Source organism: Lathamus discolor, chromosome 17, assembly GCF_037157495.1.
Source record: "Lathamus discolor isolate bLatDis1 chromosome 17, bLatDis1.hap1, whole genome shotgun sequence".
In the NCBI taxonomy this organism is placed as follows: Eukaryota; Metazoa; Chordata; class Aves; order Psittaciformes; family Psittacidae; genus Lathamus; species Lathamus discolor.
Genome location: NC_088900.1, coordinates 6,370,059 through 6,383,320, shown reverse-complemented (window position 1 = coordinate 6,383,320; position 13,262 = coordinate 6,370,059). Strand labels below are relative to the sequence as shown.

Here is a 13,262-nt window from a genome sequence, read left to right as displayed (position 1 = left end):
CTAATCCTGTAATGTGTCCAAATATGCTTTATAGACTGTTTAATCCAGTGGTGAAACATCAGGGCTTCGATAAATCAACACTTCTCTCATTAGTATTCCAGCGACCGTGAGCCGTGGCTGTGAATCACGGAGGACTCGGAGGAACTGGTCAAGGGGGGGATGTGAATCCAGCTGGGGCTCTGCTAGAGGAAACGTGTCAGGAACGGAGCCCACCCTGAGGCCCAGCAGATGCTTAATAGCAGGTGGGCCAAGTCATCTGCCTCTGGCACGTGTGTGAGCAGGCAGTGCAAGCGATGACGTGGCTCTGGAGCCCAGGGACAGCGTTGGAATGGCAGATTCTGGCTCTCAGGACTTGCTCCTGTCTTTTGGAATGGAAGCAGTAGGAACTGAGCTGGGAATGGCTTTTCACGGCTCCCTGCTTCCTCTTTGTGCCACGCCAGCCAGAGCTGTGCTGCAGGAGCTCTTCTGCGTTAGGAATGTGCAGCATGGAGCAGGGATGGTGAGAGGTGATGGGGAGGAACCTGCCCAGCCTAATGCGGATGAGACAAAGCCCCGTCTGCATCCTTCTGTGCCCGGAGAGGGACCTGAGCTCAGCTGCCAGGCGGTGGCTGCAGGGATGCTCCTGTGGGAGGCAGGGAGCTGGGAGGGGGCAGATGGTGCTGCTGTAGCGGGAGGCAGGAGCCAGGCTCTGCTGGTGCAGAGCAGGGAGTGTGCTCTGTGCTTGTCTTTGTCACTATTTCCTCCAAGCTGACGTTAAATATTTTCGGCTGTAAGGAGCTGCTGCACCACTTTGCCATTTTGCCTGGTGAAGGAGGCTGCGTTTCAGGGAATCCCATCTGTGAGGAATCGTCTTCAAAGCCGCTCTCCTTGGATGCTGAGGCTGCTGCTCTGCACCCGTCAGTGCTGGGTGTGCTCCTCGTGATGTGCAGCAGAGTAAGGCAGAGCCCGCCCTGCTTTGCTTCCCCGTGCGCTGGCACAGGAGAATGTTTACATGCAAAGAGAAATCTATTTTTGATGAATGGGATTTTGAAACTCTCAAAAATGTCTGAATTTATTCTTTTTTTCCTGATTTTCTTGGAATTTTTTAGTTACTTTGTCCTAGGCCAGCTCGATCTGTGCTCAGGTCTGTGTTCTCCCGTTTTCTGGGTGCTAACCAAGTACAGGGTAGTCCTTCCTGAGGAAATCCCAGCCAGCCTTTCCTAGCTGTGACGGAAAGGGGCGATCCGAACGCAGGTTTCCCATCTCCTGTGGGATTGCACCAATCCCTGTCTGTAGGAGTTTTGCTTTCGGATCCTGGCTGTTGATGGGACACGTGGCAATCTTTCCAGCTGGGTACTGCAGAGGGGAGCCTGAGGTTCTGGCAGCCCAGGGAGGCTGTGCTCAGAGCCACACATTGCAGTGCAGAGCGATGCCTCTTTCCTTAGCAGTAACTCGTTTTGAGCACGTTCCTGGTAAATCCTGTGACCGCGGCTGTATGTGGTTTGGTACTGAAATTAAACCAGCACGAGCCTGTTTTGTACCGGGGGGTGTTTGAGGCTCTGTTTTACTCTCGATGGATGTTCGGTTGTAGCCCTCGCTATCAGCTTGTGCTTCCCTTGCACCTCTTCCCCTCACTCGGCTCTGGGCTCTTTCATGTCAAGGGCACTCCTGGCTTTCCCCAGGACCACTCCAGCTCACGGTGCCTTTATCACCATTATTCTGTTAAGTATCTGGCCAGGGTGGGGGATGCAGGGGCCAAGCAAAAGCTACAAAGCAAAGCTACAAAAGCAGTTGTTGGGCTCTCAGCAGCAGGACAGCTTTGCACGGGCTCATACCCTGCCCGTGTCATGGAGCTGTCACCCTGCCTCTTTACAGTGGCTCTGGAGCTGTGTGTCAGGGCCAGAGAATGGGCTGCGTGTGGTGCAGCAGGGAGCTGGGGGATTGAGCCCTGACTGCCGACGTGTAGCATGGCCAAGGGAGATGGGGAGAGGGGAGGCTCAACCCCCCTTGTTTCTCCAGCTCTGATTCTTCTGCACAGTGCATTGCTGCTGCAAGTCTGAGGTTCAGATGGATGGGGATGTGGGGCTCGGGGTGAGCCTAACGCGATTCGAGCTACCGGTACAACCAAACACGGCCAGAGGATGCTTGAGGCACGTGGATGCTGTGCATGGTTGTGCTCTGCCTGCGGTGGGAGGGTTGGAAGGGAAGGAGTGCGAGTGCTGCTGTGCACCCTGGGGAGAGGGAGGCTGTTGGACTGCTGAGGCTCAGGAACAGCAGTGTGTGCATCCGCTGGTCCTGCAGAAACGGAGGCCGATAGAGGCACCTCCTTCGAACCAGACACAAGGCACCGCAGACCTTGCACCCCCCCGGCTCTTGCTGTGCACGGGCTGCACTCTGTGTCTCTGTGGGAAGAGCTGCGGGAGGAGGATGTCCAGGTAGGCCCTTGGGACAAATCCCTGTTCCCACTCCCGAGGCAGCCGCTGTGCGAAGAGCCCAGGGGTCCAAAGTCCCCTCCGAACTGCAGGTGCCTGCCGGGTGCAGGAGGCTTTGCTGTGGGGCTGTGCAGAGCCAGCCCTGTGGGGCTGCGCGTGTACCTATGGAAGAGGATTTGCCTTTCCTGGCCCTGCTGGGGCTGGGTGGGTGAGAGCCGCGGTGATTACAGGAGCAAAAGGACAGCGCCCGATTACTTTGCCAAGATGAACACGAGCCCTAAGCTCATTAAGGGGCTTGGCCTCTGCCTGCTGGAGGAGGACCACGTCAGTCCCCGGCCGTTCGGACACTGCTGTGCATTGCTCCAAGGCTTTGCCTCCCTCGGACAGCCCAGCCATGCTGGGGACCCTGATGACAGCGCTGTTCTTCGTGGTGAGGGCGTTCGGGCAGGTGAGCGCGGGCAGCCTGGCCCGTCCATTGCTTCCCCTTTCCTCCTGTGGGTTACCTGGTGGAGGGAGGGCAGCAACGGGCCCTGGCCCTGCGGGGTGGGGGGTGCGGTGGGAGGTGTCCGTGCCTCTCCGTGCAGGGAGAGGGGGCAGAGGCCCTGCTGGCCATGGTGGCATGGCCTGCTCTGCCATGGGTCTGCCCCTGCCTCAGGATGAGCCTTTCTCATCAGTGCGGTGCCGCGGCACGCGCTGAGCATCACCACGGCTGCTCACTGGTGGTGCTTGTGGAGACGCAGCTCTTCCTGTTGTTGTTCTGCTTCTGTCCTCTTACCCGTGCCCATCCTCTGTGTGCCCAGCTGGGGAGCAGCCTGTTCCATGAGGAGCCCCTGCCGTACCTCGTGTACCAGCCCCTGCCCTGGCAGATCCAGTGTGTGACCCAGAGCCGCCGCTCCAGCCGCGACAGCGAGGTGAGGGCTGGCATCGCGATGCTGCTGGCACCGAGGGATGTGACCACAGAGGCTGCCTGGGGCAGGGGGCAGAGATCTTCCTTTCCCTTTAAAGACAGAAATCGTGGTAATGGCTGAGGTGGGATAAGCTGGAAAGCATAGGGAAGGCGTTTGCAGACAAATTCAAGCCTATTTTTAGGGATGAAAATCTCCCCTGGCGGAGCTGACATCCCGGTGCTGCAGTTTCATGGTAGGGAACACAAAGCCAGCAAGTCTGGTTCCAAGCTGATGGCAAATAGAGGTCTGGTGAGGCCTGTGCCAATGTGCGTCCTCAGGTGCTGCCAGCACATCCCAGGTGTGGGGTTTGATCCAAAGCTCTCCTGCTGCTTTTCGGGGGGCTTTTAATGAATAGAAAGTAACGGGTGCCCTTAAAGGAACAGCAGTGAGTGTGTCTGAGGTTCCTAAAGGGATGGGCAGTGGCGAGCTCGGTGAGGGGAGCTCTGTCCCTCTTAGAGCTTCCCAGCTGGCCCGCAGGGACTGTTCGTGCTGCCTCTGCCCGGGGTATAACTGCGCTGCGTTTGTGCTCTCTCCCCTTCTAGAGAGGCAGGAGCTCTCGGCACAACAGCATCTACTCCATTTCTGGAGAGAAAGGTGAGTACGGGGCGGGCGGGGAGCCAGCCCTGCACGAGAAACACGGGGAGCGCGTGGCTGTGACTGGGATGCAGCAGACGAGCAGGAACTGCCGTTCCTGGGCCCTTTCTGGCCTCTTTCTTCCAAAAACTCTCCCTGACATTATTAAGGGGTGTTTTGGAAGATGTTTATTAAATCTGCAGTGTCAGCAAGTGGAGGCCCCAGTGGATGGACAGCATCACACACATACATGGGTGCCTGCGCTTCCTGCCGCTTCCCATGAAACCTGCCCATGGAATCGCACGTGTGGCTGTCCCCCAGACCAGCCCCTCTCCCTCTCCTCCCTGTGCTGTGCCCCCCTTTCTCCTCCTCACTCCTGTCTCCGAGGCTCTGCCCTCTGTGCCCAAGTCAAGCACCCAGCAAAGAGGATTTGGTGTTTCTATTCCCAGGGCAGCAGCCGGATGAAGGAGGTGAAGTGCAGGGGGGGCTGAGCTGTGATGTTCCTCCTTGGTGCATGGACCAGTACCTCTGTTGTGGGGGCCTCACCGCCCTGGGAGCGGTGACAGCCCCTGTGCTGACAGCGGCACTTATCCTGGTGCAAACACGTAGAGCATCACAGCCCCGGTGGCCATGCAGGACGTACATCCCGCCTGTGTTGTTGAACAGGGCAGGAGGGATGTGATTCCCAATGCACCCCCCTTTATTCATCCTGTTTTACTTTGCAGTGTCTTTTAGGCTGTGAATAGAAGCGGGTTCAGGTGAGTTTATGGAGCAGCATCTGGCACACGGGTTTCTGATGGCTGCTCGGGGGGTGCTTAGCAGTGACACGCTGGCTGAAAGGAGCGCTGCTGAGTGCCTTTGATTCAGCTCCTGTTGAATTTCACAATACTTCCCTAATGCCACATTAAGTGCGAGGTGGGGAGGGCTCCCATTTGTCAGCGTGAGAGCTTTATTGCTGTACAGTGCTGGGCTGTTTTCTAATCTTATTTGTGTGTGTGAAAGTAAGTGAGCATCATCCTCGGTGATTAAATGTGGGGAAGCTGAGGTCTTCGGGGACTGAAGCTGCGTAAATAGAGGGCTCAGCGCCGCCAGGGAGGATGGGCTCTTTGCTCTGCCTCCTGGTGCCTGCAGATGTGCCCTGGGAGACAGTGGGATTGCGCTTGCGGGGTGCGGACTCCACCCTCCTGCCTGTGGGTGCCCTGCAGGGTCTGTCTGAGCCCGTGACACCTTGTTTGTCACCGCAGGCAGTGTGACCCCCGATGCCAGCAGCCAGTTCTTCAGTGACCCTTCTGAGAAGGCGGCCGTCACCATCCAGACCCACTTCAGGAGGTACCAGCAGCAGAAGCAGGAGAAGAAGTAGCTGCGTTGGTGGCCCGTGCCCTGCACTGTCCCTCCTTTCCGTCTGTTCTGTACCCCAGAGATGCATGGCCGCGGTGGCTGAACCTGCTCCCCATTGCATAGCGTTGTGTGTGTGTGTGTGCTCTGCGTTTGTGGTGGGCGCTGCTCAGAGCGAGGTCTCTTTCCTGACCAGTCCTTCCCCAGCACTGCCTTCTTGGCCACGGCGCAGGCTGGACCTCAGCACCCAGGCAGTGATGTGCATGGACAAGCCTGTCCTTGGTGGCTGCAATGGGCCCTGCACAGCTGATGGTGATCATGGCTGGCTCATTGCTGCCCAGCTGGGGCTTGTTTTGCCCTCCAATCCCCCTGCCCTGTGCCTCCGTGTTGGCTCTGGCGCCGCATGGGATGGCTGCCTTTGTCCCCGCTGCAGGAGCCAAGGGATGCGCTGTGAGCTGAGCCCTGGGTGACCGTGAGCTGACGTTGCTTTTCCTGGGGAGAGCTGCTTGGGGGGCTGGGGTTTGGAGGAGGGAGGGGGTTTGGGGCTCTTTCTCCTGGGCCTGCACGTGTTGAACCTGCTCTTATCCAAGTCAGGCTCCCTCCTGGGACATTCCAGTGTTGTCCAGTAAAGCTGAGCAGAGATCTGCATCCCTTGAAGGTGCTGGCTTTTGGAGGGGGCTGGGAAAGAGGGAATACGGCAGCTCTGGGCCAGCAGGGAGACGGGAGCTCTGCTGGGAGAGGCTGGCGAGGAAGTGGTGGGAGGGAAGGGTGGAAGAGCTGCTGGCTGCGAATGGTGCTGCCCTGACGGCATGAGTGTGGCCCCACTGCTGCTTTGCTGGGGCCGATCGGTACCCTTAGAGCCCTTTCTGTCCTCTCCAGCCCCAGAGGTCCTCAGTGCAAGGGCTCCATCCCTGCCTGCCTCCACTTAACTTCACATTGGAAGTGCTGGTGTTCGGTTGGGCTCAGCTGGTGCTGGCTGTGGTTGGCACCGAGTGCTGCTCGCAGGGCTGGTGATGGGCCTGGCAGCATGGTGCTGCGGGCAGCCTGGTGCCAGGAGGTGGGTGTTGTGGGGGGCTTGCTGGAGCTGGTAAATCAGACCCTGTCCCAAACCCAGCACGTGCCAGGGCTGAGCTTGGTGGGGTTTGTGCAGCGTGGTTTCAATGGACTCTCCCCTTCACCTCCTCATTCATACCCGTGCAGCAGCGTGGGGAGAGCCTGCTGCCATGAAGGGCAGGGGTCAGGTTTGATGGGGGGATGCTGGGGGTTTTGAGAGCTGGAAACATGGACTCTGCTAAACCATGCAAAGCCAGGGCTTGGAATGGCTGGGGAAGGGGAGGGAAGGGGGAATTTTTGCTAGGGTGCAGGAGGAAATCTCTACTAGCTAATTACAATAAAGATGTACTAATCTGTGTTAATCTGTTCTTCTCCTTATCTCACTAATCCCCTTGCTCTCGCAGCTGAGAACAGGCTTGCCTTTTCTTGCCTCTTCTATTTAAATCGGGTTGGCCCGGCAGAGCCGCTGCTGTGGCCCTGCTTAGAGGGCGGTGGCACTTGGTGCTTGCTGAAGCCTGCACCGTGTCAAGGTGCTGAAGCCAAATGTGCACTGGGCTGGGCTGGACAGGCTTGGGAGAGGCTGCTTTGCACTGGTCCGGGGGGAGGCACAAGGGGTAGGGTTGGTGTTCCCCCTGGGTGGCTGCTTTAAGGTAAGGCGAGCAAGTTCTTCCTGCTGCAAAGCCTCGGCATTCGGCTGCGCACGTTCCACGTGCAAAATCCGCGTGTTCCTCGTGTGCCGAGTTGGAAACGCGCCGCGGGTTTGTCTCCAAGAAGCTGTTGGAGTGAATGAAGAACAAAAGCCGGGTGTAGAAATACAAGTGATTCAGAACAGATCCAGGGCTTCGTCTGAGTAAAGAAAAGCCAAGCCCAAGGTGTGTACTACAGCACCAGCCTACCTCAGGTAATGTCACCAGGAACACCAGACACCGCGTTCGCGTCTTAATATTTGGGTTGTCTGTTAAAAAGTGCGCTGAGTTTGGTTATCACCGGGTTAAAACAGCAGCTCTGTCACAGGGAAAAATAATGAGGGACATGAGGTGAGATTCCCTGCATGGATGTTACAGCTGGTAGTGTCAGTGACAAGAGGGAGCGTATCCGTTGGTTGGGGGGAAGATGAGATGGAGCCCGTGGGTAGCAAGCCTGGATGGAGAAGGGATGAGAACAGGAGCTTTAAATTGCAGGGAATAAGGAAACAAGAGCGCGGGTAAGGAGTCAGAGCTCAGAGAGCACCAGCCCCTCCTCTGGAAGGCCCAGCTCTCCTTTGGGCAGCCAAACCAAGTGGAGCCCTCCTGGACCGCAGCAGCAGTGACTGGTGCCTGCATCCTGGAGCCCCCAAGCTCCCCGGTTTGTGCCACAGGGGACTGTGTGCCTGGGCTGGTGCTTCTGCTCGCTGACACGGAGCCCCGAGGGGTGCTGGGGAAGCTCGTGGGGGTCGTGTTGTACCCCTGCTTCTCACTGCACCGGGGGCATGTACGCATGTGTATACAGGTCATGAGTATATGTGTGTGTATAGGTGTACATGTGTGTGTATCGGTATCTGTATAAGATATCACTGCCTTAGTGTGTTAGAGATGTAAGTGCATGTATAGTAGCTTCAGTAACTGAGTATTGTTGGAAATCCTGTGATTCGCTTTATGACGGCAACCTGCTGCTACATGATGTTTGTAATCCTTTAGATGAGTAGAGTACTGCTGACCAAGGCTGAGGCTAAGTCTAGATCCAGCTGCACCGATACTCCTCTGAGAGGCAGGTTTAGAGAGCAAGGGGGTCTAGGCTGAGCCTTGCGACTCAATGAGAGGGTTTCCTTATTCCCTGCTTCTTTCTTTAGGCTCAACTTTTCATCCTTCAGTCTTTCCCCCTTAAATTCCATTAGACATAAACCATTGCCCAAGTTTGGGACTAGGACTAGATCCAGCCCCACCTCTGCTCCATCAGGAGCTTAGAGAGCAAGGGGGGCCGGTCTGAACCTCGTGTCTCAACGGGAGGGTCTCCCTCATGCTTTGTCCCTTCTGTTTCTACACACAGGAATCACTTCAGCCCAATCCTGTATAAATCACTGCCGGTTCTGTCACAGCCTCTTGACATGTCTTAGAGGGAACCTTGCCGTGGCGTTGTGTTGAATCACACTGCCATAGATGTCTATGGAAATGAGTTTTGCTGATGTCTGAGGGTGAGTTACGTTGTGTTAATGGCTTGTGCCATGAATGGCCTTGATGGGAAGCAGACAGCACAGCTCACCGCACTGGGGTCAACCGCTGTGTGCTGCATCACCCCTGCACCGTGCATCACAGCCCTGCTGCAGTTCAGCTACGGCTGAGGACGAGGGTGCTGGGCATCACCTTCTGTGCCCGCGCAGCATCAGGCACAAGAGCCCTGCTTCACGCATGGCACTGGAGCTGCACTGCTGTACCGGGGCCGCGGTGGACAGGGGTTGGGGCTTGCTGTCCTGCACTGTGGTTCCTCTTGGGCTGGAGCGAGGCTGCAATTTGGGCTGCACTTACCGGTGATGCGGTGGCACTGGGGTAGCTGCTGAGGCGTCCTGCTTGGGGCTGCCATGTGTCGGACCCTGCTCCCATCCCGTCCTTTCGCTCTGCAGGCTGGCTCAGCACAGCGGGGAAGCAGGCAGCGGATTTACCTGGATGGATCCGCGCTGCCCTGCTCCATCCCAGCCCTCGCACCGCCTAAATCCCTGCTCGCTTTCACAAACACCCGCGTATAAACATAACCTTTATTGCACACAGCGCTGGGCTTTTTTTCATAGAAAAAGGTATTAACACATAAGCATTTGCAAATTGAAGCAACTCCTGCTGTTTTCAGAACAGTAAAATAGCATGCAATGTCTTGGAGACGTTCCTCTTCAAAACCACCAACGAGATCGGGGGGGAAAAAAAGTCGCTGAGTCTTTCCTTGTGCCCTTTCAAAATGATGTGAAATATATATATATGTTTACATATATATTATATTTTTAAATCTGTAACAGCAAATCCTTTGTGCCCTGGTTTCTTTTTCTGTTCGGAGAAGAAGAAAATAGCTTCATTTATACAAAAGAGTCCTTTTATGTACAAGTTTGTTAATTAAATATAAATGGCGCAGGGAAACGAGCAGCATCCGTGGCGGGCGGTCTCTGCGTGGTGCCTACACCAGCGTGTAGGACTTGGAGTAGGCTCCGGCCCCCTGTTTTTGAGACCTTCCTACCCCCGATGTGCTCATTTCTAGGAGCGAGTCCCTGGAGCCCCCCACTTTGGAGTGCGCGGGGCCCCGCTCGGCAGCGGGGGGCTCGGCGGTGGCGGGCGCCGGCGCGGCGCTGGTGCTGGGCGCAGCGGCGCTGGTGGTGCTGGGCATGGGCAGAGTCCTCTGAGGTAAGGTGGTTGCGGCGGGGGCCGGCGGCGGCAGCCCCAGGGGCTTGGCGCCGGGCTCCAGCGTGAGGTGCCGAGCGGGAGCGGGGTAGGCCCGCGCCAGCCCGCGGATGGAGGCTTCCCGCGGCGGCACCACCGGGCACGGCTCGCTGCCCGGCTTGCGGAAGAAGGCCTCCGACTTGGCGTAGAGAGGGAGGTTGCAGTAGTCACCTGCGAGGGGAAGAGGAGAGGGGTGAGGAGCTGCCGGACCCGCTCGGAGCCAGGGCTGCATGCGCTGCGCAGGTGATGCTAGAGGAGCCCAGCTCTACACAAAGTGTTATAACCTCTGTCTATTATTTATCCCATAATGACCAACACCCCGCTGCGTTAAAAACCTGCTCTTTTATATGCAACAAGTTGTTGCCCTGTAGTGAACTGGAGCTGAAACCACGTCTACTGCCTTCTGTCACATGTACGTTACAAGCCAGTGGTGTTGACGGTGGTGTACGAGGTTGTGCTCTGTAACACAGCTATGACACCGAGACCTTCGTAATGTGTTTGGTGTAAATACTTGTACTGCACGGTAACCTGTGTTAGAGTGCACGGTGCTCAGCGCTGTCACGGGGTATGTCATGTCCAGCACTACATTGTGCTTCTGCAAGTTACATTTATGCTGTATCAAAATACATACTGCGCAGTGTTGGGTGATACAGCACTAGGTACAACACAGACCTGTCACTGCTGTTGTCATTAATCCCTACATGTAAAGGTGGATGGGGACGTGTACCTATGTAAAATCCTGCAGGACTGGATTGTCTCAAGTGTCCTACAGCACAAATCAAAGAGCAGGGCTCTTTATTGCACTATATGAGGGCCATGGTTTACCGGTGAACTTGGCAGAGGTGGGTTTATCTCAGAGGTGTTCTGCAACCCGAATAGGTCTGTGATTCTATGTGCTGTAGCTGACCTCTTTGTAATGCTATACCAATACATGCCAGTCTGCCTCATCCTCTTCTGATGCTTGCTGTAGGCTGGTGTGCGGGATGTTGTCTAGTGGGTACTGTATTGTCTAAGTTGAGGTAAGGATCACATTACACTCTGAATTACAGACGGTGCTTGCTGTATAAATTATCATCACAAATAGAAAGCGTTTGTATTCCGTCTCTAGTGTGATGGATGAAAAAAAGAGGGGGGAAAAGAACTATAGGGGGGGTTAAAGGGAGTAAGTTCCAGCAAGGGGGGGATGTGTCTTCTAGGCAATAACAAGCAATAAGGGGGGAAATGGGAAATAAGGGGGAGGAATACAAGTGAAAAACAAACATGAAAAACCAGGGAGGGATGGGAGGGACCTGGGATGGGGTATTTCTTCAAGAATAAAAACTAAACCAGGAGCGAATGCACAACGAGTTACTAAGCGTCAGGGTGGAATATGAGGTAATACTGGACACTGGGGAACAGTACTAATACGGGGATGGTGTATCAGGGGCTGGGACTGAACACCAAGGCATTGGGTGGAATACGTACCAGAGTGAGGAATGGGAATAAATACCGACAAAACTGAAGGAGAAAAGGGAATGAAATGAGAGCAAAGGAGAGGAGCAATTGGAGAAAAGGAAAGAAACGGGAGGAGGAGTGAAGGAAAACAGAGAACTGAGGGGACCTGAGGAGAAAGAAGTGAATTAAGGAGGTTTTGAAAGAAAAGGGGAGGCTGAAGAGAACTGAAGAGAAAACAATGAGGAGAAGAGAAGAGAACTGGAGAGAGGTAAATTAAGACTTGAGGATAACTGAAGAGAATTGAAGACACTGAGGACAATTGAGGAACACAGATTCTCTTCAGTTTTCCTCAATTCTCTTAGATTCTCCTCTCCTCTCGTAGATTTGCTTCAGTTTGCCTCAATGTCTTAGGGAAGAGAATTAAGGAAAACTGAAGAAAACCTAAGAGAAGAGAGGAGAATCTAAGAGAATTGAGGAAAGCTGAAGAGATTCTAAGAGAAAACTGAAGGACCTTAGAGAATTGATGAAAACTGAAGAGAATTGAGGAGATTCTGAGAGGAAAATGGAAGAGAATTGAGGAGAACTGAAGAAAACTGGAGAGATTTTAAGAGAATTGAGGAAAAGTGAAGACATTCCAAGAGAAGAGGAGAATTGAAGAGAATGGAGGAAAACTGAAGAGCACTGAGGAGAACTGAAGAGAACTGAAGAGAATTTAACAGGAGAATTGTAGAGAATTTAAGAGAACTTAAGAGCATTGTAGAAAACTGTAGAGAAGAGAAGCAGGACTGCAGAGAAGTGAAGAGACTTTAAGAGGAGGATCAAAGAGAAGTGAAGAGACTTTAAGAGCAGAATTGTAGGGAATTTAAGAGGAGAATTGAAGGGAACTGCAGAGCGTTGTAGAGAAGAGAACTGAAGAGAATTTAAGGAAAGAACTGTAGAGAAGAGAGGAGAATTGAAGAGGAAGAGAATTCAAGAGGAAAATGGGGAACAAAGGGAAGAGGAGCAAAGAGCGAAGAAATATGAGGTGGAGAAGAATATAAAAAGTGGAAGTTGAGGAGAGGAGAAAGAATTGGAACAATTCATGAGATTTTGAGTGGGTTCTATGGGGATCTTTACTATGGTGTGCTGGGATCTGGAAAAGATTCCTGTAGAACTCACAGCAATCTAGCAGCAATTCCAACAGAAAACCTTACAAAACCTATCTATAGAATCATAGAACAGTTCGGGTTGGAAAGGACCTTAAGGTCATCCAGTTCCAACCCCCCTGCCATGGGCAGGGGCACCTCACACTAAACCATGGCACCCAAGGCTGCATCCAACCTGGCCTTGAACACTGCCAGGGATGGGGCATTCGCAACGTCCTTGGGCAACCCATTCCAGTGCCTCAGCACCCTCACGGTTAAGAACTTCCTCCTTACATCTAACCTGAACTTCCTCTCCTGCTCTCCACGGTGTGTTTAACTGGTGTATTTGTCTCTGCACTCCGCAGCACGTCACCAGGATGCGCACACATCCGCACTACTTACTCTTGCTGGCGCGGTGCGGGATGGGGACGGCCACGCTCTTGCCCCGCTCGCTGTCCTGGGGCTTGGGTGGGGAAGCGGTGAAGCGGCAGATGCCGGGCTCGGACGGGGTGCTCATGGAGGTCATGCTGTCGGCGTTGTCAGTCGTGCCCGTGGTCATCTGGTCCGAGGAGCTGTCCGAGATGAAGCACTCGGTGATCTCGAACTTGGCGTGCTGCAGCTGCTCCTCCAGCTTCGCGTGCTCGTAGGCGCGTGCCAGCTCCTCGTAGGTAGAGGAGGCACTCTCCGTCGACACCATGCTGTTCCGCCCCTTGTCTGGGGAGGAGAGGATGCATCACGGACCTGGGAAGGTCTCCCTGGCCTGGGGATGCTGTTTCCCTCATGGCTGCAAGGGTGAGAATGGCCGCCCATCCCCAGAGCAGGGCACGACCGTGCTGCTCGGGAGCCACCACAGAGCCTCTGGAGGGGACCAGGAGACCTGCACATACATTTGCTCTGCTCCCATCAGATTACCTGGAGCTCAAAGCCTCAGAGCAGAGCCAGGAGGGCAGGGACACCACTGCCAGCCGCTCACAGAGGGCACGAAAGCCA

At 54.9% G+C, this 13,262-nt stretch overlaps 2 protein-coding genes across 9 annotated transcripts in view; one reads left to right on the top strand and one right to left on the bottom strand.

Moving 5' to 3' along the window:
- The first annotated feature begins 1,613 nt into the window (after positions 1-1,613).
- On the top strand, positions 1,614-6,513 carry LOC136023191 (uncharacterized). Of its 7 annotated transcripts, none has more exons than XR_010616519.1 (5): positions 1,614-2,859; positions 3,212-3,322; positions 3,901-4,689; positions 5,176-5,260; positions 5,857-6,513. XR_010616519.1 is itself a non-coding variant. In XM_065697421.1 (4 exons), the coding sequence occupies exons 1-4, from the start codon at positions 2,806-2,808 to the stop codon at positions 5,289-5,291; spliced, it is 333 nt and encodes a 110-aa protein (XP_065553493.1). In that variant the 5' UTR covers positions 1,614-2,805; the 3' UTR covers positions 5,292-5,658. The 7 variants fall into 7 exon arrangements, 2 of the variants coding, with proteins under 2 accessions (XP_065553493.1, XP_065553491.1); XR_010616521.1 differs by having other exon boundaries at positions 4,938-5,260; XR_010616518.1 differs by having other exon boundaries at positions 3,901-5,260; positions 5,857-5,924; positions 6,146-6,513.
- A 2,537-nt stretch (positions 6,514-9,050) lies between these two features.
- DSCAML1 (DS cell adhesion molecule like 1) overlaps positions 9,051-13,262 on the bottom strand; it is a 93,755-nt gene continuing 89,543 nt past the window's right edge. For both annotated transcript variants that reach the window (XM_065697232.1, XM_065697233.1), the window contains 2 exons: positions 12,675-12,986; positions 9,051-9,885 (listed from right to left, as the gene is read on the bottom strand). In XM_065697232.1, coding sequence (XP_065553304.1) covers positions 9,455-9,885; positions 12,675-12,986 — 743 coding nt within the window. In that variant the 3' untranslated portion in view covers positions 9,051-9,454. The remainder of the gene's footprint in view (positions 9,886-12,674; positions 12,987-13,262) is intronic.